Source organism: Ambystoma mexicanum, chromosome 10 (assembly GCF_040938575.1).
Source record: "Ambystoma mexicanum isolate Mex_15411 chromosome 10, UKY_AmexF1_1, whole genome shotgun sequence".
NCBI classification, from domain to species: Eukaryota; Metazoa; Chordata; class Amphibia; order Caudata; family Ambystomatidae; genus Ambystoma; species Ambystoma mexicanum.
This window is the reverse complement of record NC_090932.1, coordinates 1,515,077,835-1,515,103,592: the sequence shown is the minus strand read 5'-3', so window position 1 is coordinate 1,515,103,592 and position 25,758 is coordinate 1,515,077,835. Positions and strand designations below refer to the sequence as shown.

Below are 25,758 nucleotides of genomic sequence, written 5' to 3'. Positions count from 1 at the left end.
CCCCAGGCACCTCCGACATACAATGCAGGTTTCTTCAGCCTGGTTTCCTGGTCTTACACTTTCTATTCTCGAGGTTTCGGGAAAAACGGTTCCTTGTCGAAAAGGTCAAGGGAACTTCCCTCCTTGCAATCCCCTTCTGTTTCGCCGTCATTCCTCTATCGTTCAGCTGCCGTCCTGAAACTGCTGTTTCCTCGTGTGCTTTGCCTCGCTCAGAGTGTTCTCTCATGCTCCAACTTTTATCCGTGTGGGGAAGCTTAGTGGAAGTCAGGTGTGTGTGATGGTCAGTAATTGCCTGACGTTACCTGACCATGGTGTTGGGACACGTCAGGTATACTGCTCGGGTGTTAGTCTGTTTTCTCCCATAGGGGGCTGTCCATGTGAAAGTGTTCATGTTGTAAAAGGGGATGGGGGTACAGTTCCTAAATATCCTACCTGGTAGGATGGGTTAAAGGTGTTATAGGGAAGGGGTGTTAGGGAGAATTCTCTCTTTAGGCTGAATTTCCTAACCTAGTGAGTCCCCCAGCAGCTTTGCTGGATTTCTGGAGTTTGTTTTTTTCTCCTGCCAAGAGTGAGACTCTTTTTCTCCCACTCTTGGACATGATTTATGGTGTTCCTTTGACTGCTAATGTGTTTTATTGGCTATGGGGTCCTTTACTCCATAGGGTCTCATGTGTTTGTTTCTATGTGTGTTACACAGCACCCTCCGTGCAGTAACACAGGGGTGTCATAGTGATACCCCACCATAGACTCCATACCCTGGGACTGACTACTGTCTCCAGGGCATGTAAAGTCACCATTGGCTTTACTAGTCCTAAATTATTAACAGAAACCAGTACAAACCATCATATTGTGGACGTACTGGTCGGGGCAATTCGATTAGCCCGGGGTCTGTTAGTCGAGGGGGCACGTCTCCGTGCCCCCTGATCGAGTTTTGGCTGGTGGCAGTGGATACTACGTTTTATATTCGACCGTGAATATATTGCTATGGGATTTTCCCATTGTTCGAGGCTACCAACTTTAATTATTTAATTCTCGTAGCCTCGAACATACCGCCGGTTTTTTATTTTATATTAATTCGCCGGTTGGTATTTTTTGCCAGGACTCGATTCTAAAATGGCGTTTGTGTTCTCTTCTGTGACTCCAACCCAAGTTAAGCCCTTTGTTCCACTTTTTGGCGGGCTTCTCCGCAGAAGCCTCCAAAAGTGGTGCCACTCTGTCTGGGTACCACAGGGGGTGTGGGAGGGGGTTTAGGCACCCTGGACTGAGTTATCATGGTAACTCAAGTCGCACTCTTGTGTGATTGGCCCAAGTGGTGAGCCGGCCGGCTCACCACTTAGCATGTTTGATTGACAGCTAGGCTGAGTGAATGGGGGTGTGCTGCATAAAAGCAGGGCTTTGGGGACTGGAACTTCAGAAGTCGCCACAGGACCTGAGAATCCGACGAGGGAGAAGCTGAGCCGACCTACCACGACGACACCACCGGTGTAGCCCTGCGGAACCGACTCACCACTTCCCGACGACAGAGAAGATCTCCCGGCTGGAGAGGCTTCTTCCCTGACTGGTGGGCACAACCAGTTTACCTTCTCTTCGCACCCTAGACCGGCTTGTGGTCGAATTGCCCGTGCCAAGCACCCCGGCAACTGGATAGCCACTTACCACTGGACCGCGAACTAAAGGACCGTTCCTTTTAACTGAGAACTCCGCGGCTGGTTTCTTCCCTGGCAGTGCAACGGACTCCTGTCTTCCTCCCCGACGAGATCCTCTCTTCCCCCGGATGAATCACCGACTTGCATCCGCTGCCAGGAACAACTGCCCCCTCTGGAGTATTCTGACCACTTTAAGGTACCGTGTCCGCCAGGCCTCCCTTTCTAAAGATTGCTACAAGGTAATAATAACTCCTTAACCTTCTGGACTGGGCTGGCCGCCTTGACCCTCTAACTGGTCCCTTTCTTTGCTCCAACTCTTTTTTGAACCTTTACAAGACTTTTGTGCACTGCAACCGTGTGACCTTGGACACATTTCGTTTTGATCCTCTTAAAGTGGATCCGGCCTACTGACTCTAAACTCACGGTGTTACTTTGCCTTCCTCTCTTGTTGTATTCGTGAAAAAGTGTTGGGATCTGTTTCAATGTATTCTCTGCTTTTCTCTCCCTTTTAAAATGAATTATTAGAGTGCCATCTACGTTAAGCGCTCACCGCTGTCTGAAAATAAGTGGGGCTTTACTTAAGACTTGTCTAATATTCTTCTAAGGGAGTGTATATCTTTTGGTGACCGTGTTTTTGAATTGCTTACTATTAGTGCAAGCGTGTTTTTCTAGATGTGGTTTTAAGTAAATAATGATATCTCTTTTACACCATGCCCTGGTCAGTGTTTACTTGTTCTACTGTGTTCTTTTGACCTATTGTGAATACTCTGTATACTGCCTAACTCTTCTTGAGGGAAGTCTGACTGCTCAGCAACAGCTACCAAGTGAATCTGTGTGGTACAGACTGCTACCAAGTGGGTTTACTGCCAAACACCTGTAGTCTTAAATCTTTTGCAGTGGTCCCAGAGGGAACTGCACAGGTTTCTGCCTAACAAGGGGATACTGCATCTCTCCATCTAGTGTCCCACTCCCCGAAGACCCATCACCCAGGTGATCCTCCCACACTGGTCCACCCCCAGGAACAGGATCCAAAAGCGGTGGCCGTGTCCTGGCCACCTGGATGACAGATCCTTGGGCACTAGTGGATGAGACACCTTCTGGTTTCTCACACCCCCTTGTGGTCTCCCAATTTCACTTTATGTTTTGTGCATAAATGCTTCCATGGCCTTGCACCTCCCATATCTCTTGTCTCTCATCTCTGTGTATTGTCCTAGCCGCACGCTTCCCTCCTCTTCCCATTTTATTCTTGCTGTCCCCCGCACTCCTTTTATTCAATCCTGCTTAGTTATCATTTCTCTCTTTGCTCCACCTCCTTGATATTCTTTACCAGCTCTTGCTTTGTTTCACTCCTCTGTGAAAACATATCTTATCTTCTCCTCCAAACTAAAGTTTAGCTTTGTGTTGATTGTCCTTTGTTATCATGTGATTTTGATATAGTTATTTAACTCTGTTTTACTGCATTCTGGCAGAAGTGCTTTATAAATTCAAAGCAATTATTTCATGCAAATAAAAAGAGGTATTACCTAAAACCTCTTCTTTGGATCATGCAGCAATAACATTATAGCTCCTCGCTGATCAAAACATTTTCAAGGATTTGACTATTTAAAAGCAGGTAACATACACTTCAGTGTCTGTTTGCCATTTATTGGTGGCAGTATTTTTACTCCTTTTTTAAACGGGAATAATTTACTGATTTTCGGGAGTAAACACTGATGCTACAGTGCCATAAGTTGGGCAAAGCACATCAGACATCTCATCATTAGTGCTGAAGTGGGTAAGGAGTCAATATTGCTTATTATAGCACTGGAATAAATTGTGTTGTCTTGATAATGAACACTCTGCATGCTATACGAACCAGAAAAGCCCTAAAACTGTTCAGCATGACACATTTCAAGCCTACAGGCAACGTAGAGCGCACCCACCACAAATTCACCATGACTGCCAAGGAGAATGTATCTACTACCAACAGCTCCATGCATAATCATTTTATTGTAAATAGCAAACATGTAGTGGGCATTACCCACAAAAATAGAGAGCACTAACCTGGTTGTTGTATAGGCATGCAAACGCATTACTCGTATCCACCAGTTATGCCCTTTCTTTACTTTATAGACCCTCGCCTCAAGCCATACCAGTCCTTATGGGCCTATTACACTTGCTGCACTCAGACTTAACTTGGCCTTCTGTGCTCATAACAGTTAGTACGTCCTTTGGACCAGGTCTATAAAACTCAATAAGCTGGGAAGTGGCATTCAGCCAATCAGGGAGCTCCGAGACCTCAGCTTAGCAGGCCTCATGGCCCTCTGATTTACCTGCCATGTCCTAATTGCCCCACATCATGCTGCTTCTACCCGCCACTATCACTTAACTCTCCTTCACTCAGCCCTATAACCTGGACCCGGGTTGATACTGCCCAAAAAAGCACCCCGATCCAGGGGTAATTGGTTAAAAATAACTTAACTTGCTTTTTTCTTTAGGTACCTGGCTCCACTATTATCACTTGGAAATCTAAGAATCTTTGGTTTAATAAGGGTTTCTATACCAGAACTCTACTCATTTGTCTGTGTCTACTTCATGATGCCTTCACAGAACCCATAACACCACTTTGTCCCCAAAATAAGTGAATATTTTTAATTCCTGTTTCTAATAATACATTGAGAGGTGATCACAGATTTTCCGTCTTTGGGCCCCATCCTTGGAATACACATCCTCTATATATATGCTCTCTACAGGGACTGGGTTTGATTTAAAAGGTATTACAAACATACCTTTTCACTTAAAGCCCTGTCACATGTCCTTTTTGCCAATTCCTGTTTAGTAAGTCATCACCTGTGCCTAACTGGTTTGGTTTGCCCAGTGTGTGATTACATTTTCAAATCAATCAATCAATCAAATCATCTCATATCCCCCGAGTGGACTCTGGATCTAAGAGTACCTATTGTTTAATAGACCTTCACATGGTGTTGCTAGGCACCCCTTTCTGAACACCTGCATTTAACTCAAGAGTTCATTTAGTTCAGTATAGCTATACCTGGTTTTATCTTCACAATATCTAAAGATGGCTTCTTTGGTGATAAGTCTATTGGTTCTTCTCATTTCCTGTAAGACAGCAGTCATCCAGTCTTCAACTCGTCCTTCAGCTGGTATGATCTGGCGGAAGACCATCACTTCTCCTTCAGCCGATACCATTGCAGTGGCCACTGTTCCACCACTTTCCCCTTCTTGAAACTTCAGGGATGCTATATTGTCATACATCTAAACACACAAGACAGCATTAAACCAACATCACAAAAAGGAGTGTAGCCTCAATTCAATAATACAAGACTGGATGAAATATTTACTTAAAGCACTGTGAGGAAAAGTGTATTCAAAGGTATTATTTAGTACTCCTAGTTACACTCTGAAGTAATACTCAAATAAAAACTGGAACTATATATGATTAAGGGATAAGCTAAAACGTCCTGATCACTTTTACATCAGCATTTCGCTACATTAGAAACTTTCGCACATCGATTTTGTAAAAAACCCAAATTGGGTTAATAAACAAACAAAAAAAAAGAAACTTTTTTTATCGTTCATTCATATCACTTATATCAGGGTTTTTCTATTTGTATTAGGGTCTTAATGTCGATGCTTGCCAATATTTTAGACTTTATGACATTTTTTATCTCAACTTCACTGAACAATTTCACAACCCATAATTCACTGTGATCCTTGAATTATTTTATTATTCACAATAATATTAATATTATTATACAATGCACCAGAAAGGCATAATTCCAATAATTTGTGGATTCCTACCAATTGAAAACTTTCACATGGAAAGTTAAAAAAAAATACAACTATTAACAATCTGTGCATTCCAGAGTGAGCAGGCAACCTGTAAAGAACATTTTTGGAACACCACTACTCCCATGAACAAAATGCTTTCAAGATCTGCTGTTTGAAATGAAAAAAAGTCTTCACTAAGTACCACCTACTGACTTTCATAAAGGAAGTATGTCTTATTATGATACAATCCCACTCAACTTCCTGCTTTCAATAAATATTTTCATGTTTAAAAGAAATATCATTTGCTTGCCATACTAAACTTCTGGAAAGTATGGTGAGGTTCTGTCAAGGGTAATAGTTTTAGGTGGGACCCAGAAACTGCATTTCCCATACAGTAATGCATCATAGGTAAGATTTTGTTTTCACGTAAAGCTCGAACCGTTCTATGGATCTGCATCAAACTGTGACAAGGAGCGGCCATCTGGTCCCAGATGCACGCTTGCACTTGTTTGATCAATACACCTTGGTGTTTAGGCCCATTACAAATACCCAATACATAAATAAATACAAATAGATATTCAAACATCAGTTTACTTTAAACCATCTCAAAAGCGTCCAAAATACCAATAGTGATATCAGAGTTCACGCAAACTGTTCATGTACCCACAATGCTGTTTTCAGTGTCGTGAGTGGCCAATTAGTGTTTGATGTTTGCACAAAAAGTCTGCATATGTTCAAATGGGGCAACCAGTTGAAAAACATCCAGTCAGATTGGTTTGCTACCGGGAAACTTTTTCCAATCAACTGCCACTGTTCGCAGACCCCAGAGTAGTAAAACTTTGATCCAACACACATGAACGCAGACCCAGGTTGAACGTATAGAACGTGTCAGCTGGACTAGTAGTAGCCGCAGACCTGCGATTCCCCCTAAGGTGGCCAAGGTAAAACATCCACAGGCTAAAACCACTGGTTACTCTGTGTAGCTTGCGGGGACCGGGGCATAGCAGAAGTCCATATGGCAGGAAAAGTGGTCATAAACCATGGTCAATAGTGACTTATGTTGAGAGGTGGGGGCCAAGTCATGGCCTTCAATTATGCCCCAGGCAAAGGTGGTAGAGGTCATTTCTGGTGACTTGAGGATCCAGTGAGATGGCTGAAAGCATGGGGGAAAGAGGTCACTGGCCACTTTGAGTAGCTTGATGGGGAGTGTCGTGTTACCAGTGCGGATTCTGTGGACATTAAGGAGGAGACACAACTAATTGAGAGTGTAATAACTAACAGGAACACAATAATTACAGTGCAAACTGTTGTGCTTCCAAAGTTAATACTTCTAACCATTATCTTATTCCAGGTTAAAGGAATGCAAAGACTGTGCTACCAGTCAAATGATGGGCTTAAATGTGATTTCTCTGACAATACTATTTAGTGACAGGAAGAAAGGTTTCTCAGTCTTTTTAAAAAAAGGATTGACAAACATTTGACTAACATTTTAGTTCGACAAGTCAGTCTAATGCATCCAGTGGATGAAAACAACTTTAGTAAAGTTTGAATGTGGTGGAGCTTGCGTTTATTAGTTGAAATTGTTATAGGCCCTCTTCAAGGCATTCCTGATTACTTTAGATGGATAACCCTTGACCAACAATTTTTGTGTCAAAATATTTGTGCTCTTACTATAGTCTTCCTTAGAGCTACTATTCCTTTTTAACCTCAGGAATTGTCCAAAGGGTAAGTTCATTTTCATGTGTTTTGCATGATGACTACTATAGTTGAGCAAAGATTTTGTATCAGTAGTCTTGCTGTATGGTTTGACTTTCAACACACCCATGGAGTGGAAAATGGTGACGTCCAAAAAATGTATTTCACAATCACTAATATATTTGGTAAATTTCAAGAACCGATTCTGTTGGTTCAACGAGTCTACAAAGCTATTAACTTCTTCTAAGGAACCATCCCAAACAATTAAAACATCATCAATATAATGCAGCCACTTCCTCAATAAATGGCCAAATGTGTTAGTGGCACGATATATGACAGACTTCTCAAAAAATTAAACGTACAAGTTGGAAGAATTAGGGGCCGTAGCCGCCCCCATTACGTGATGTTTGAAATGACCCCCTTAACACGGTGTTGAAGAAGTCTACAGTTTTGACAGAGTTACCCCTGAAGAATGTTCACCCTTTGAGGAATTTGAAGAACATAAACATGTCAGGAATAATTTTTATAACACATTTAGAATGTTGAATGTATTAGTGTATTGTCATTTGTGTCTGTCGAATTGTGTTAGGTTGTTTTAGATTAACTTTTGATGTATTAGTTTGTGTATCCACTGAGTTTTGTTTTTGGGTCAATATAGATTTTAACACTGAATATATTTTTGAACAAATGTACACTATGAGTTTTGATATATCAATGGATACAGTCTATAATTTCAGGACTTAGTGTGCCGGGTAATCAGGGTCCTAGAGGTTTGTTGATGAGATAATTAGTGCACATTTTGTATCTATCTCCTTTATAAAATAATAAGGTTTAAATGCCTTGCAGTCGCATGCTGGCTATTGAGGTAGACTGGCATAGAATATTTTACAGTAGACAATTTGCGAGTATGAAAAAGCATTGACTAAAGCACCTGATTTAAAAAGGGGACAAGGGAGAGAAGGTGTTTTAGAATCTTTAGTTGAAAGAAACAGGCTTGTGTCAGTTTATTAATTTTGGGTAGAACATTTTTTTTTTTTTTTTTAACAGGCCAAGATTTATAATTAGAGATATTGGCTGTGAACAAGGACCTAAATCTGGGATTTGACACATAATTTGCTGCTTTAGCTGAACCACATACCAAGATTTCTGTTTTTGTAGTGCTGAACTTCAGCCTGTTAGCATGTATCCCTTCTGTCACGCAACTGGAGCATCTGCATCCAATGTCCATTTGATAACCATCAATGAGCAAAGAAATCTGTGTTTCATCTGGGAAGGCATAGACTTAATTCCATGCCTATGCAGAAATTCTGCCAGTGACAATACCAAGCCCCAAGCCCTAAGGCACTCGACATTCCATTATATAGTTTCTGGTTTCACATTCTCCCAGCACTACAGTCTGTAATCTGACAGACAAGAAAGATTTCACCCATTGTAAGACAGCATCCCGGATGCCCACAGAAGCAAGACCTGATTGTGTACAAGACAGCCTGCAAATCCAAGAGTATCAGTGCCACGGCATCTGCCATTCTGTGTATGTCATCTTATGAAGAACAACAACGTTTTAGTTCCTCTGCCATATTAGAAACCAGCTCTGTGATTATCAATGAGGTTACATTTTTCAACGTATATATTGGACTCCAACACGTATGTGCAAATTGGGTTTAGTTGATGATGATTTGTGTTGGGGTTGTGGAAAAGAACAGGGTACTCTGTTACATATGTTGTGGCATTGTGAAAGGGTGGTAAGATTTTGGAGGGAGGTTATTGACAGGATTGATCAGGTCTGGGACGTTGTTTACCCACGCAATCCCTTAGCAGTTATATTCCTGTCGTATGGTGGTGGGCGTAATGTAAGTTGGGTGATATTGTGCGGGGTGCGTAAAGTTTTGTTGGTGGCGGTTAAACAAGTGTTGAAGGTCTGGAAGACACAGAAAAAGCCGACAGTGGAGGAGTGGATTTTGGATGTTAGAGCTTTATCAAGATTTGAAAAAACTATGTTTAGTAAACAAAACAAGGCAGAACTTTATGATGAAATGTGGGAGAGTTTTAATGACCTTTATGGATAATGCTAGGTTGAATTATAGAGTGGAGTGAAATGGTTTACTTTCAGGTACTTTACATATAGGGGGGGGGATTGTGTTGTTTATGTGGTTGTTTTGTGTAGTCTTGTTTGTCTGTTATTTGTTTGATATATCTGGTTTGGTTTTAAGTTAATTTTACATTTTGATATGGTGGGATATGGGGTCATGGTATGAAATTCTGCTGTATTGCTTCCTGCTATTGTATATTTTGCAGTTCAATGACTTATGATGATGATACTGCTTGTTGAATATTGTTGAAAATGAGAAATAAAGAGTTTAAAAAAAAAAAAAAAAAAAAATAGTTGAGAGGTGGCAATCAATCCTAAAATGTTACCCCAAAAGGAGAGTCTTCAAATTATTCTTAAATATGCCAGTTCATTATGACCTAAAGTCGCTTTCTTCAGCAAAGGCATCACCAACTCCAAGCAGTTGGAATCTGGCCCAGTTCGAAACTATTGTTTATAATAAGTCTAAGTGTGCTGGGACTGATTATTTTCAGGAAAGTCGTGGGGGCAATATAATGAAGTGACTCACTTTTTTGCCTTTGCTAGGGCTGATTTAAAATCATCTATATTCAATAATTCAAATTTGGTTAATGGTGTAATAAAGTTGATTCCTTCCCATTTGGTATTGTAAGCATCCTGGTCTAGTGATCACACTGCTTTTTCTAAAGCCTGATGGATATCAACCACTTTCTCATGATAGAACATGGCTCTGTGATCACCTAGCTTCTGTAAAACAGTTGGGGTAGATATCAGTAGTGGCTGTTTTTCACTCAAATAAGAGTGCCGAAGAGTTGTTTCAAAATATTTGTAGTTGAAAAATTATGTTTGTATAGTATGATTTTATTTGTATTTAAAATATGTATTTTGTAGTTACAGCTGGAGTTTTTCTGTCTGTGAATTATACATATTTCTGATGAGATTCTTTTAGTTTCTAAGAGCTTTATTATAATATGGATTTGATATTTTTCTCCTTAAAGGTTTGTATTGGAGCATTATCATTAAACATACGAGTTACATTTTGAATAAGACTAAAGAGTAGAGAATTACTCCCGGCCAAAAATGAATTTGTTAGAAATAAATTCAGGTGTGAGTAATGGCCTTTTCCACCCTTTTCTAGCAGGACTGGTTTTGTTTTTACACAACAGGAAAAGGAAGACCATAATGGTTAGCCCGTGTCAAACATTAAGTAATATTAGGACAATTAGGATTGTGTCTGCTAGACAAGAAAGAAGGGAGGAAAGAAAAACTGAAGGAAAGAAACAACAAATAAAAGAGAAGGAAATTGAAAGATGAAAGTGTTGCAAGATAGAATGACGAAATGAAAAAGAAGGCAAGAGAAGGGAGATGGATAAATAGAAAAAAGGCACACATGAGAAAAGAATAAACAAATGAAAGAAAGAACAAAATAATCAAAGAGGAAGGAAGAAGAAAAAGATGAAATAAGGAAATGAGAAGGAAGAAAGGACACTGGGTAGAATGAGGGAAGAATTAGTAAGAAGCAAAGACAGAAACATAGAGGGTCAGATATTGTAAAATAACATACTACTTTTGAAATAGTAATTTCTTAATTGTATAATTGCACTACAGATATGAAAATGTTTTCCTTCAATCAAGTTATTTTTTGTAAGAGCAGTTGTTGCCTCTCAGATTTGTGGGAAGCAATCCACATTGATCAGTCCAGCCTATTATTGTTATTTTGCAACACGAACAATGACTTAATTGGCAGCATTGGGAAATACGAGATTTCTGCTGTTAACGTATCTCAACAAATTAACAGCACTGCTTTGAGAGCATGTTTTCATTTGTTTAGTGCTGCCACTACAATGCCGAGCCAAGGGTTGCAAGTGCAGAGGGACAGAGCCAGGGATCACAGTAGCAACCTCTGGTGAAAGCCAAGTCATATGCTCACAGTCCAAGGTTTTAAGGGGTTCACGCACCCTATTAACCACAGGTCTCAGCAGTTCTGCTCCAGAGTTCTCAGACCCAGGTTTTAAAGATTCCTACTCTGTTTCACATGGTTCTCTGGGTATCTTATCCTTACGTCTCAGTCCCAGGTGTTAGCTCTGTACTTGAAGCCTGAGGGTGGATTCTGTAAGTGGCGAGACTTTCAGGATGGATTGTAGCTAGACAATGAAAGGAGGCTGCCCTGAAGCTGTGAAAGAGTTCTTAATATATCCCTCCCTGTCTCCTTCTTTCTCTAGGTTCTATTCCTCCAGCCACCTTCCCCAATCTCTTCCTTTCCTGGCAAAATGACTCAAAGGTCTCGCTCCCACAAACCATTGCACTATATATATTATCTATCTACCTGGGTGTACCCTTTTTTGTATTAGGGTCCACCACCTCCTTTTTAACAATGTTCCACTCCCCACATCTGTCTACTACCTACCCCCAACCCACAGTGCTTTACTGGTCCTTGACTATACCTCTTCAGTTCAGTTCTTTCCACTTCCTCCTTTGTTAGTCCTTTAACAGTCATCTACTTAATTTTAATAATTCCACCTATCATCTCCTCTTTCACCTCCTTGAGGTTACCTAGGATTTCCCTTTCACTTCCTTATGTCACCTACACTTTCATCTTCCCAAGGTTTCTTTACTCCTCGACCACTTTCAATAATTTCCTTCAGCCACTCTTTCCTCTATCTGCTGTCTAGTCTCAATTCTGCATTCTTCACCCCCTCTGGGCACACTCTTCACCCCTTTCAGAACTTCTCTCGTAACAAGCAATACTCAGATATTCACTTCCACCTCTCCGACCTTCTCCGTCTCTATCAGTACCTTTTTCCCACCACTCTTCTGGGCATGTCTCCTCCTGGCAATCTTTGTTAAATTCCAACAACAACAACTGTCAGCTTCCTTTCCCTAACACTTTGGGTCTTGGGCCTTCCGGCCCACTGGGTCCTTTGATTCCCCACCTGTATAGTCTGCCTTTATCCAGTCTTCTGGGCCCCCTCTACAGTCTCCTGTCTCATCCTTTACCCAGTTTTCTGGGACAATCCTCCAGTCTACTGCTCTCCCCAGACTCCAGGGTCTCTGCTCCTGTTACACTCACCTGGTCTCCACAGGGGCGCCGAACGGGACTGGCTGGTCCGATGTTAAGTGGTTTCACGTGCCCCCTCTGAATCCCGCTTCCGTCACAAAGGTGCGCCTAAAAGGTTAAATGAAAGGTTACCCAACTGTAAGGTGGAAGGCATACTCCCACCTCCTGTGGCCTTCAGCATACAGAGCACATAAAGTTCAAAGATCTAGTTACTTCACTGATCCTGTAGAAGTCCAGTCAACATTGACTCAAATGGGTAAGTCTAATACCAATGATATGGTTCACCGTAGAGTTCAAATTGCCCAAGTTCACTTCTGTGCCTTTTTCCTATCGGTTTCCCCTTGCTGCCCAATATGAACGCAGAGTTGTTTTCCAAGGTAAATTCACACCGGCGTTCTGTGGTAAGTCTTTATATGCGCTATTGTCTTTCTGCGCGACTGACCTGCTGTTCTTTGTATTTTGCAGGCGCTGTATCTCCAGAATGGATCGCGTGGTGAAGCCTTGCGGGACCGCTAGGAAAAGCAGCCTTCAGGTGAGTAATTGCGCTGCATAAGAATTTAATGTCCAATGCAGGCTTTTCCCAATGCGCAGCTAACCTGATGATTTTTCTTATGTTCAACAGGTGCGGCGACTTCGGAGCAGGGGCGAATGTTGGCAGCGGTCGAGTGATGGTGCTTCGCTGGATCGCCGGAATGAGCAGCTCTCAAGTAAGTAATGACAATGTGCAGGATAGCGATGTGGATTTCTCGGTCTGCACGGCTAACCTGATGTCTTTTCCTTTTCGGGAGCTTCAGGTAAGAGTCTAGTTCTGTTTCTTCACCTTTCTCGTCCTTCCTTTGCAGGTAGCTCGAGAAGAACTGGACGGGCGTAGCTGAAGACTGGCCTGAAGGTAACAAACACGGTGAGCGTTACGCTGCAGGAGCGCAGAATAACGCAAAGCATGTTCTGTACTGAGGGCGTGGTTTATATAGCCTTCAGAAAGTAGTCCCCAGGTAAAGTAGTCCCAGCAACCACACCCTAGCAAATAATTCCCCAGGCAAGTAGTCCATTCAGCCTGCCTCAGGCTGGTCTACACGTGGTTCACTTTGTTTGAAACTTGCCATATTGGTGATGGCAGCATGAACCTGGCGCCAACGGCGCCAGGCTGAGTCCAGGAAGCCCCCAAGGGATCCTTTGGGGCCTTAAAGGCCCCCATGGATGCCGAAGCCCTGGGCAGGTTGGTCTGCACCTGATGTTTCGGGGCATGAACCGTGACAGCACTCCCCCCCAAGGCCCCTCCCAAGGTGGTTTGTCTCGCTGGTCCGGGTTTGGTCGGGTAGTTTCAATGGAACCGGTTTACTAGGCGGGGTGCATGAACGTAGTCACTTGGCTCCCATGACCTTTCTTGGGGATCATGGCCTTTCCAGTCAACTAGATAGAAGAGTTTTGTTTTAACCCATGTCTTTCACCTCGAATTCTGGTTCGCCCTCTACCAAGATGGGTCTTGGCTGTTTCGTGATCCGAGTTCCTGGTTGTACTGGTTTCAGAAGGGAGACGTGGAATACGGGATGGACTCGCATTCTCGGGGGTAGCTACAATTGTACAGCTACTGGGTTGATGATGGCTTTGATGGTGAATGGTCCCAACTATCTGGGATTAAATGTGTGGGTTCCTTTTAATGTAATATGTCTTGAGGCAAACCAAATCTCATCTCCAATCTGGTATTTTGGAGCTTCACTCCTATATTGATCTGCAGATTTCTTGTATCTTTCTTTAGCTTGTCTTAAATGTTCTGTTGCCCTCTTGAAGGCTTGGGTGATGGTTTTGTGCAGGCTGCTTACGGCAGGCATTTCCAACTGCTGAGATGGGTCGAGTTCTGAGGTTCATGGATGCATTCCATATATTGTATAGAAGGGGCTTTGCCCTGTGCTGGAATGCAATGAGTTATTGTAGGCATATTCGGTTATCCATAAAATGTCTTTCCAATTGCCTTCGGTTTGATGTAGGCATCTTAGGTATTACTCCAAAGTCTGGTTGGTTCTCTCGGTTTGACCATCCGTATGAGGATGGTGGCTGGTTGAAAGTCTTACGTCAATTTGGGCCAACTGGCAACATTTTCTCCAGAATTGTGAGATAAACAGACTCCCCGATCTGAGACTAAGACAGAGGGGAATCCATGTATTCGGACAATCTGTTCTAGGAATTCCTTCGCCAAAATTGAAGCTGAGGGTAAACCTTTTAACGGGATGAAGTGGGGCATTTTTGAAAATAAGTCTACTACCACTAATATGGTGTTGAAGCCGTGACAGGGAGGAAGATCCGTGATAAAATCAAGGGATAACGTATGCCAGGGTGTAGGTGGTATATCCAGAGGCGGTAGTAGACCTGGTGGTTTCTTTTTCTGGGCTTCGTTCTGTGTACAAATGCCACATGATAGTACAAATTGTTTGATATCCTTACGCCATGTTGGCCACCAAAAATGTCTCTTGATCTTGGCTTCAGTTTTTGCAATTCCAGGGTGGCCTTCCACAAATGACTCATAATAATTTGAGATAACCTGTTTTTGAAGTTCCTTACTAGATAAGTAGAGACGTGTCTCTTGCCCCAAGGAGGTAATGTCGCCAAGCTTTGAATGCTTACTTGATGGCCAGAAGCTCTTTGTCGGTTATAGCATAGTACAGTTTTGGTGCCGTGAATTTTTGTGACCAAAAGGCCACTGGATGAAGTTGACATGTCTCGGGGACTATCTGAGAAAGAACCGCCCCCATTGCCAAACTGGACACATCAGTCTCTACCACATAAGGGAGATCTGGGCGAGAATGTTTTAAAACTGGAGCTGAGGTGAATTTCCTTTTTAAGTCTTGGAATGCCTTTTCTGCTTCATCAGACCACTGGAAGCGTTTGTACTTTCGTAACAAGGATGTGATGGGATGCACTAAATGCGAAAAGCCTGGGATGAATTTGCGATAGAAGTTTGCAAATCCAAGCATGCTTTGCACTCCTTTGATTGATGTTGGAGAGGGCCATTTCAGGATAGCATCCACCTTACGCGAATCCATTCGCACTCCACCTGGCGTTAGAACGAACCCTAGAAACTCGACCTCTGTAACATGGAAGTAACATTTTTCTAATTTGGCATACAGCTTGTGTTGCCGAAGTTTTTCAAGGACGGCACGGACGTGTTTCACATGATCCTGTTCGGAAGCAGAGTACACTAGGATATCGTCAATATATACGACAACACAAACATCGATTAGCTCTTGAAGGACATCATTCATGAAATATTGAAACGGGGCATTACAAAGGCCAAAGGGCATCACTTGATATTCGAAAAGCCCATACTTAGTGCGGAAGGCGGTCTTCCATTCGTCCCCCTTTTTAACTCGTACGAGATGGTGCGCCCCTCTGAGGTCCAGCTTAGTGTAAATTCGAGCTTCCTTTACTTGGTCCAGCAGTTCCGGGATCAGAGGCAGGGGGGTACCGATTTTTAACTGTCACTTGGTTTAATGCGCGGTAGTCGATACAAGTTCTTAGGTCTCCTTCCTTTTCAGGGACGAAGAATAAGGGGGAGGCCGCTGGAGACTTGGACGCACGAATAAAGCTGTTAGCCAGGTACTGATCTAAGTATTGTCTTAGAGGGCGGGTTCTGTGAGGGCGTAAATTCTGCCGCATGGGATCTGAGCTCCAGGTATTAGGGCGATCTGGCAATCATATGGTCTATGGGGTGGTAAGGTATTGGCTTGGTCGTTTTGAAAAACATCCTGAAAATCCAGTTATTTCTGGGGTAGCTGATTTACTGGACTCAGGACTGTTGCGATTGCCTTGGGCAGGGATTCTTCTGGATAGCAGGTATGAGCACATTCTGAGAAGGTTAACCTCTTTTCACGCCAGTCTATGCAAGAATTATGTGTTTCTAACCATGGCATTCCCAGAATTACTTGAAATTGCGGGGCCTTGATTAAGTCAAACACAATGGTCTCTCGATGCCCGTCTTGGCACAACAGGGTCATCTCCTTCATCAAGTGCGTTACAGGACCAGAAGAGATCTCTGTTCCGTCGACGGTGGTGACCAAATCGGTTGTTGCTTTTTGGCACAGAAAAAGACACATCCTTGAAGCCCATTCTTGATCCATATAGTTACTCCACTGTCGATGTAAGCCCAGACTGCGTGCATACGAGACGGGTGCTGGTGACTAACGGATTATTGGTAAGGCTAGATGCAAGGTCTGGGAATCCTTCTTCTCGCTCGACAAGCGGACCTCTACGCTTGCCGGGTGGGGTAGTTTTCTGGCTCTGGTTCGGCACTGACTTTGTCAGCAACCCAGACTGCCTTCTTGGGAGGTTTCACAGGACAGTCTCGGAGGAAATGGCCGGCCGTTCTGCAATATAAGCAAAATTGTTGTTGTCTGCTCTTATTGTTTGTTTGTTTGTTTGTTTGTTTATTTATTTGTATAGCGCTCTTGACCCAGGGGTATATGTGCGCTTAGAGCATCAAGTTACAGGCAGCAGTAGGGAACAATAGTACAGTAGTAATGAGGCAGAGTAAACAGAAAGACAGTTAGTGCATAATAAGAAACATTTGTACATTAGGAAAGCATACATAAATGGTTGGTTATTTGTTGAGTAACCAAGTGATGACCTTAGTTCTGAAGGGTTGGAAGGTATCTCGCTCTGATTTAGACAATGGCCCTCGAACACCTCCGATTGCATGGGTTCTGAAGTGTCTGTAATCTTGGGAGTGTTGTCTTTCGAACGCACAAACACTCCGTTTTCCAATCTAGCTCGGTCAGCTTTCCGGTTCTGCAATCTGTGGTCTAATTGTACCACAAGGTCGATGTATTCCGAACAGTCTCTGGGAGGATTCACAACTTGAGCCAAGACGTCCTTTAGTTCACTTCTCAGCCCACGATGAAATATCGTAGTCCTTTTGTCTTCTGGCCAACCGGTTTCTACCACTAATCTGTTGAAGGTTGCAATATAAGTTAGCAGATCCTGGTTCCCTTGACGAAGAGACAGCAGTTTGTTATCTAAAGCCTGGCCGTGGGCGTGTCGGGCAAACAGCTTTTACATTTTCTGCTAACACCCCTGGAAGTCTCAGAGAAGAGGATCGTCCTGATTCACTAGTGGTATAGACCAGTCTGCAGCACTGCCACTGAGGTATGAAAGTACAAAGGCCAACTTCGCTTGATCGTTCGGAAAAGCCCCTTGCCGGCATAGGAAGTTTAGGCGGCACTGGTTCATAAAAACCGCAAACCGCTTAGGGTCTCCCGCAAAGCGTTCTGGTGGAGCTAAGGATATGGCTCCCGGAAGGACCACCTGTACTGGATTACTTGACTGAGTTGGGATTGATGCCCCCATCGTGGGTAGCGGCGTGTTGCCAGCCTGGGCGTGGAGTAATTGTCTGGCAAGCTCATCGGTGCGCTCTTTTTCCACAATTAGTTCTCCTCTTAGAGCGTTAGTCTCTTGTCGAGCCGAATGCACCTCTGCTCCGAGTTCCCCCAAAGGTTGGGCTAGTTGATCCGTCTCTGAGGTTTCCATGGTGCCCAGGTAGAGGTTTGTGTAAGGCTTTGCGTTCTGTTACGCTCACCTGGTCTCCACAGGGGCGCCGGACGGGACTGGCTGATCCGATGTTAAGTGGTTTCATGTGCCCCCTCTGAATCCCGCTTCCAGCACAAAGGTGCGCCTAAAAGGTTAAATGAAAGGTTACCCAACTGTAACGTGGAAGGCTTCTCCCACCTCCCGTGGCCTTCTAATACACCCCTCTTCTATGCCTCACCTTAGTTTTATGAATGGCAGGCTCTCCATCCTGCAACAGTATGCAGGGGAGCGTAGAGTTCAAGGATCTAGTTACTTCACTGATACTTTAGAAGTCCAGACAAAATTGACTCAAATGGGTAAGTCTAATACCAATGATTTGGTTCAGCGTAGAGTTCAAATTGCCCAAGTTCACTTCTGTGCCTTTTTCCTATAGGTTTCCCCTTGCTGAGAAAATATGAACGCTGAGTTGTTTTCCAAGATAAGTTCACACCGGCGTTCTGTGGTAAGTCTTTATATGCACTATTGTCCTTCTGCGCGACTGACCTGCTGTTCTTTGTATTTTGCAGGCGCTGTATCTCCGGAGTGGATCGCGTGGTGAAGCCTTGCGGGACCACTAGGAAAAACAGCCTTCAGGTGAGTAATTGCGCTGCGTAAGAATTTAATGTCCAATGTGGGCTTTTCCCAATGCGCAGCTAACCTGATGTTTTTTATGTTTAACAGGTGCGGCGACTCCGGAGCAGCAGGCGAATGTTGGCAGCGGTCGAGTGATGGTGCTTCGCTGGATCGCCGGAATGAGCAGCTCAGGTAAGTATTGACAATGCACAGGATAGCGATGTGGATTTCTCGGTCTGCGCGGCTAGCCTGATGTCTTTTCCTTTTCAGCTCAGCAGACGAAGGCACAGAGCTTCAGGTAAGAGTCTAGTTCTGTTTCTTCACCTTTCTCTTCCTTCCTTTGCAGGTAGCTCGAGAAGAACTGGACGGGCGTAGCTGAAGACTGGCCTGAAGGTAACAAACACGGTGAACGTTACGCTGCAGGAGTGCAGAATAACGCAAAGCATGTTCTGTACTGAGGCCGTGGTTTATATAGCCTTCAGAAAGTAGTCCCCAGGTAAAGTAGTGCCAGCAACCACACCCTAGCAAATAGTTCCCCAGGCAAGTAGTCCCTTCAGCCTGCCTCAAACTGGACTACACGTGGTACACTTTGTTTGAAACTTGCCATATTGGTGATGGCAGCATGAGCGTTGTGCCAACGGCACCAGGACCGAGTCCAGGAAGCCCCCAAGGGATCCTTTGGGGCCTTAAAGGCCCCCATGGATGCCGAAGCCCTGGGCAGTTTGGTCTGCGCCTGATGTTTTGGGGCATGAAATGTGACAGCTCCAGTCTACACTCTCCAGCTCCTTCACCAGCTCATTCTCTTCACCTCTCCAGCCAGCTCCAAATGAGCTTTTCCTCCTGGCTCTGCCTTCTCTGAATGAGACTCAGGAGTGGTAAATGGAATGGGAAATTGCTGATGGGCTCTGTCTCTGTGGATGTCTTACAGCCCTAGTGTGGAACTGCACACTGGTTTATCACCCTCCACTGACCAACGGTTGGCTGCTCCCCTGCTTGCCAAATCCTGGTCCCTACCTTCCAACTTTTCTTTGGAATAAAGAAACTCAGGTGTGCTGATTTGATAACTTGAGCCACATCTTCGAGAACTGCATCCTCCATAATGAAGTTCCCAACATGCTCTTTCTATTAATGACGCTGACAGAGGGACTGGCTTAATGCCTCTGGGAAACCTTTTCCTGTCTCTGGTCCCCTCTTTCCTTGGGTAAACTTAGGTAAACTTAGGAGCCGTTTCTGCACCCAAGCAAAGTCAAGTCTCTTAAAGAGGCTGGAGTAGCTACAGTTACACTGTGATAAGACCATGCCTTCTGCAAGTGGCATGGCGGTGGTAGCCCTGGTAGCCATCCCCGAATCTAGCATTACATTGCCGCTTCGTGGCGACTCACCATCCACCAACGCAATCAGCCAGGGGACTTTGTCACACATCATATATTATTGTTAATTCAGTCGCTGTAGCATCTTTTTCTGGTTGTATGTCAGTCTCTTGACTCTCCTTTGTGATTTTTAACTTTGCGCTTAACCAGCAATGTTGGGGAACCCCTGTGCTGGAAGCTTCTCTACAAACGGGCCCCAAAGTTGCTGGAGCGTAGGAGCAACAAAATGGGTGACAATTCTCCACAGACAATTAGAATTCATATATATATATATAAGGGCAGGAATAAATCAATATCTTATATATGGGGGTGATTTTAATATCAAAATGGGGTGGGGGGTAGACACGGATATTCTTGACCCTGTGGAGGATCAGGTAGTGAATATCCCGCCCAGATGTATGAGAGATGGGAGAGTCTGTCCAAAGGGTCTACAGTTAAGTCTCTGGTTGTTGGAATGGGTCTTTTGCATAGTTAACAGTCGTCTGGCACCGGATATACCGGGTGAAGTGACCTTTAATAATCATCAGGGATGCTCCACAATTGATTATTTTTGCATCTCCATAAATCTATGGGAATCTGCTGTAAGTTTTGAAGTGATGGCTGATCTACATAGTGATCACCTACCCATTTGTTTGATGCTGAAGGGATTGGTGGGGGAAGGGGTCTCGCAGGACACATCCCCAATCCCTCTATTGGGAGTGCCTATCCGCACTAGAAGAATTAAATGGGGGAAGATTCAAGAGGAGGAGTCACATTATGATCAGTTTCACCGTAAATTTTCCATAGGTGGCATGCAATTTCATTCCTTGTAGTGTTAGATTTTTCATCTAATTTTTTAGATCCTCTGTGCCACTTGCCATTCTCACAGGGATTTGTTAAATAGGATAACTAAGAACCGTATTGAGTCAACTTTTTCAAGTAGTTCCCCAGCAACATACCACTTGAACTGCTTTCCTTTTTTAACCAGATTTGTGCTGAAGGCCATGACTTTTGATATGGCGACATTGGTTTGTAGATTGTTATGTTGCAACTACACTACCAGGTCATTTAGTAGCCTCTGGAGGCCAATTTGCATAGTGTCCAACAAAACAAGGTAATCTGCATAGATTGCCCACACAATTTGTTGACCATTTAGTCTTGGTGGGAAGGAGTTGTTTTTCTTGAAGGCTGTTTGCAGATCCGCCATGTAGAGCTTAAATAATAGTGCGGCAAGTGGGAAACCTTGCTTAACCCCCTTCTGTGGTTTGATGTTAGCGGATAGGTCTCCTCCCGCATTTAGTCTCACTCTTATGGTGGTGTTGGTGTGTAGGGCTGTGATTGCCTGTAACAGGTCTAGTGGACACTTCAAGTTTTCCAGTTTTCTCCACAATGTGTCTCTGTTTACGTTATCAAAAGCTTGACGTAGGTAAACAAAGGCTAGGAAAAGATTGTTCCCATCCTTTATTGTTTCCAGCTTCAGCAAATTCAGCAAATTCAGTTGAGTTCAACCCCCATTCCTCTTGTGAATCAAGTCTGCCTGGAGTCTAAGATTCCGGCCTCCTCTGCCCATCGGGCAAGTCGCTTTTGGAGAAAGGAGGCAAACAATTTGCCAATCACATCTAACAGGGCAATCGGACAGTAGTTGTTCGGATCGCTTTGATCTCCCTTTTTGTATATAGGAACAACCACCGCCGATTGCCAAGATGATGGGATTGTAGCAAAAGCACTGATCTGTTTAAGCAGAATTTGAATAAATGTTGGCCACGGTTCTTTCTTATTTTTTAAGGTTATGTTGCTGAGCCGTCTGGTCCAGTGGCACCTGAATTTTTCTATTTTCTTATTGCCTCCAAGATGTCAGCCCAACCAGTTTCTACTGACCAAGGTGCTTTGGAATTGCTGGCACATTTATCTTCTGTCTTATTGGGAACTTTAGAGACAGTTGAGTAGTGCCTTTCCCATTCATCTGCATTGATGCACATTGTCAAAGGCGCCTGCTGCAATAAGGAGCCTTCATTTAGAATAGTCCATGTGTCTCTGCTGTGTTTTGCAAAGATGGATTTAAGCATGATCTCTCCTCTCTCCTGGTCGCGAAGCATTCTGAATGCAATTAACCAGTTATGATAACTTTGTCAGCATTTTTTAATTGCATTCCGTGGGTTTAAGTTTTTATTTGATTTTATCATTTTAATGTCGTTTCTCTTTTTATTTTTTCTGCCGCTATTTTGCTAAATGGATATTTCGTGATTTGATGATCTACTCTGAATCCACTTTTCGTTGTTTTGAACTGCAGTAATAGAAACATGTAATTTGCTGCTCCTCCCACTTTATCATCGAGCACAGAAAGTTTAGCACACAATGACTCAGTTGCTTTTCGGTTGAGCCGCAAGCAATTTAATTCTTAGTTCACTCGAAGAATGCTTGCATGCAGACTTGAATGTGGGCGACTTTCGGTTGACCAATTCAATTTAAGTGCATTGTGATCACTATTTGACATCCCTACAACTTCAAGGGTTATTATTGTCGGTATTACGTTTTTTGAGGCTCATATGTAATCAATTGTTTTATGACTACCATCTCTCTGCCACATAGGGTGGGCCGGAATGTCGCCTGCAATATTTCCGTTTAGCATCTCACAAATTCTGGCGGCCAGCTCATATTCCCAGCATCTTCCTCCTTCAGTGTATTTACTAAGTGAATTGGACTTCACTGTTTTTATCACTCCATTCAGATCAAACCAGGAAAAGTTCAGGTCGCTGCATATAATTATTGTTAGATCTTCGTAGGTGCGGATACATTCGTCATTCAGCAGCGTTATTGATGAAACAAACATTTTTGTTGAGATCATGGCCGGATTCCAATACATGTTAATTTTTTTTTTTTTGTAAAGTATTTTATTAGCATTTGTGAAAATACATATGCTTTAATAATTAACAGATATCAACGTAACAAACAAACAAACAGATAACCAATGCAGTCTTCATGTTGCAGTGTGAAGTTCTTGTCAATTTGAGTGGGGAGGGGGCAGGCGTCCAGCGAATCCGACACCAGTAGGGGTTGGTTTGAAGGGGTTTCCATCTCTCGGGTGGTTCTTCGTCAACTTGCTGTTAGGGGTGCATTTTCAGGGGGTTTATGGTCTGCGGCGTACTGTATGTCGCGCAGCAGAGCTTTCCATGATTCTAGGGTGTCATTGGCATTGTTGCCGCCTGTGTTGATTCCCTCCTGCCAGGCTCGGGTCTCAGCTTCCGTCCATCTTTCTAGGTCTTTAAGCCATCCTTCATGCCTCGGACCCCTCAGTGACTTCCAAGCCATTGCTATGGATCTCTTTGTGAGAATGCAGGCTAAGTCCATTAGTTTGAATAGGTGTTTGTACTTGCTCAGTCTGGGGTGGGCCCATAATATGCATTCTTTTGGGTTCTACTTGTATCTGGTTAGGCCAGCGTCCGTGCAGGTGTTTTTTACCATGGACCAGAATTTTGCCGTTTTGGTGCAAATCCAGAACATGTGGATCATGTCAGCTTTGTCGTTTCCGCACCAGGGGCATTGTGAGGTAGCCACTCTGGATGGGTTCATGTACGTTCTATATAATACGTTCAGCTGGATATGTTTGACTCTGGTGTTTCTTGACACTTCTTTGGGGTATAGTAATATTTGCTCCCATTCGTTATCTGATAGTGTGGTTTCCAGCTCGGTTTCCCATTTTTGTCTCAGCGGCGTGCTTTTCGGGTTGGGTCTGTCGATCAGTTTATTGTATAGGCGGGACACCGGTTTCCAGCCGTCAGCTAGGTCATACATTTCCTGGAGGAGGGGATCTGGGGCGGGTTCCTCTGGCCACATTGTCCATTGTTTTTTGGCAGTTGACTTAAGGCGATGGTACCACAGAAATTGGCCACTCGTGATTCCTTCGTTTGCTTGTAGCGATTCTAGTTCTCTGAATTTGCCCTCTTCATACATATCGCCCCATGTGTAGATTCCGGCTCTTTCCCAGTTCCTGGCCATTGCGAGATCCGTCTGTGTTTTGCAGGCATCGGCCAGGATGGGGTTGTTGGGAGTGTAGGGGTGTTTCAGTTGTCGGAGGAAGCAGGTTCTAGCCCATACCTGCCTGCCCAGGGTTACTATCATGGGGACGTCAGATGGTTGTTTCATCGGGTTCCAAAGTATCTCTTTGGGGAATAGCTTGGAAGATGATTGCCGCAGCAGCCCCGATTCGGCAGTCGGGTCATCGGAGAGCCATTTAGTGACGTGACTGAGTTGTGCAGTTAGATAGTATCTTTGGAGGTCTGGTAGTTGTATCCCTCCCTCTTTGTACAGGAGCGTGAGTATGGCTAAGGAGAGTTTATGTCTGGATGGCCCCCATATGCAGTCCTTAATTAAGGATTCCAGTTTTATGAAGAAAGGAGGTCTGATGTAGTGGCAAACATTCAAAAAGTAGTATAAGAGTCGGGGGAAGATTATCATTTTGACAATTGCTGCTCTGCCCATCATTGCGAGCGGAAGCTTCGACCAAAACTTCATGGATTTGCGGAGGCCTTTTATTGCTTTTTCCGTGTTATGTTCATGTGTGAGCTCAGGGGTGTGGCTCACGTCGACAATACGTGTTAATAAGTAATAGGTACCTTAATTTGCTGTTCATAGTGCTCCCCAGTTCAATTACGGTACATTGGACAAAGAGATTTGGATCTGAGGATTTTACAATTTTCCATTCTGTGTTGTTTTTAATCAACATCCAGAGACCTGAAAACGGATGGCCTAGCTGACTCTTCCCAGCAGTATTCAGGAGAATCGTATAGCTGTCACATACTGGTGACTCGCGTAGCCAGGTCTCTTGAAGACATATTATTGAGTGGCATCTTTTGCCCAATCTCCTACTTCAAAGAACAGGTGCCTGAAACCCCTCGTAGTCAAAGATATTAACGAACATTCCTTTGTTGTGGGCTCGTTTAGACGCTACTGGTGATTGGGCCAGCTTCTTTTTGCCGGCGCTGTTCTTTTTTTTTAAACCACTTCGCGTTCCTCTTGACCGTGTCCATATTTACTTCCTTCAAGTTTCCCTTGCAAGAAAGCTCGTCTTTGCTTGTTTTTAGATGCCCTCTTTCCAGAGGAAACATTTGAATTGTGGCTTTTCCCCTCATGGAGACCAAGGTCTTCTGAATAACTGGACAACTCGTAGCCAAACGATAAGAGTGGCGTACTAGCAGATAGCAACGTGCTTTCAATCAAAGGTGAGTGGATATGCAGAATGACCCAGTCCGACCGTTGGTCTGACACGTATTCCACTGTATCAATGTCCTCAGTCGTAATTATTCATAATGACGGGACGGAGTGGGAGTAGTTTCAATATATTTTACCTATTGAGGTTTACCTCATTTCTTAACCCAGCAATGTTTTCAATTTGCAATTTTCTCGTGGACGTTGTTGAACTTTTTCTATGAGAGGTTGCCGCTTTTTGCATATTGCCCTTCCACCGTGCCTGCGCTGCAGTGTATTTGGGGTTTATATATAAAGCCTTCAGCCTTCATATCTGCTGTGTTGTCATCATTTATATAATGAACTTTTCTCTGTTTTTCAGGAGAAGATAATCCATGAGGCCTTTGTGATCACAGCACGTCGCAAACTGGATCTGACTGTCCAGACCTTTGTTTGTTGCTCTCATCTCGTAATTGTTTTTGGTTTCCAATTTGCTGAGCCATTCAATAGCCGTCCTCATGAGGTGAGCTCTCCATTGTATTAACCGATTTGTCGTCGGCTATTGAGTAAGTTGAGAGATTTACCAAATCTTCCGATGTGAACGAGTGGATGTCACTATACTCATCATCTAATCACTGCCTCTTTTTTGCATTTCCAATTGTCTGTGAGGTTTCTGATTGTCGAGATATAGTTGTCGATTGGATTATTGTTTTTGGTTTTCCCGGGAGAGAAAGCCACTCAAATAATGCTATCGGTGGAGGAGTAGTTAAGTTCCGAATGAAAACATTCAAACCATTTGTTTTTCGTTCCCTGTTCTCAGTTGTGGTGGCATTCTGTGTTTTCCTTGTATTAGTTAGCAGA

General features: G+C 43.6%; 1 protein-coding gene across 1 annotated transcript in view; it reads right to left on the bottom strand.

Moving 5' to 3' along the window:
• DNAH10 (dynein axonemal heavy chain 10) overlaps nt 1-25,758 on the bottom strand; it is a 2,725,177-nt gene that overhangs the window by 1,561,128 nt on the left and 1,138,291 nt on the right. Inside the window, exon 30 of the mRNA XM_069619694.1 lies at nt 4,678-4,901. Within this exon, the coding sequence (XP_069475795.1) occupies nt 4,678-4,901 (224 nt within the window). The remainder of the gene's footprint in view (nt 1-4,677; nt 4,902-25,758) is intronic.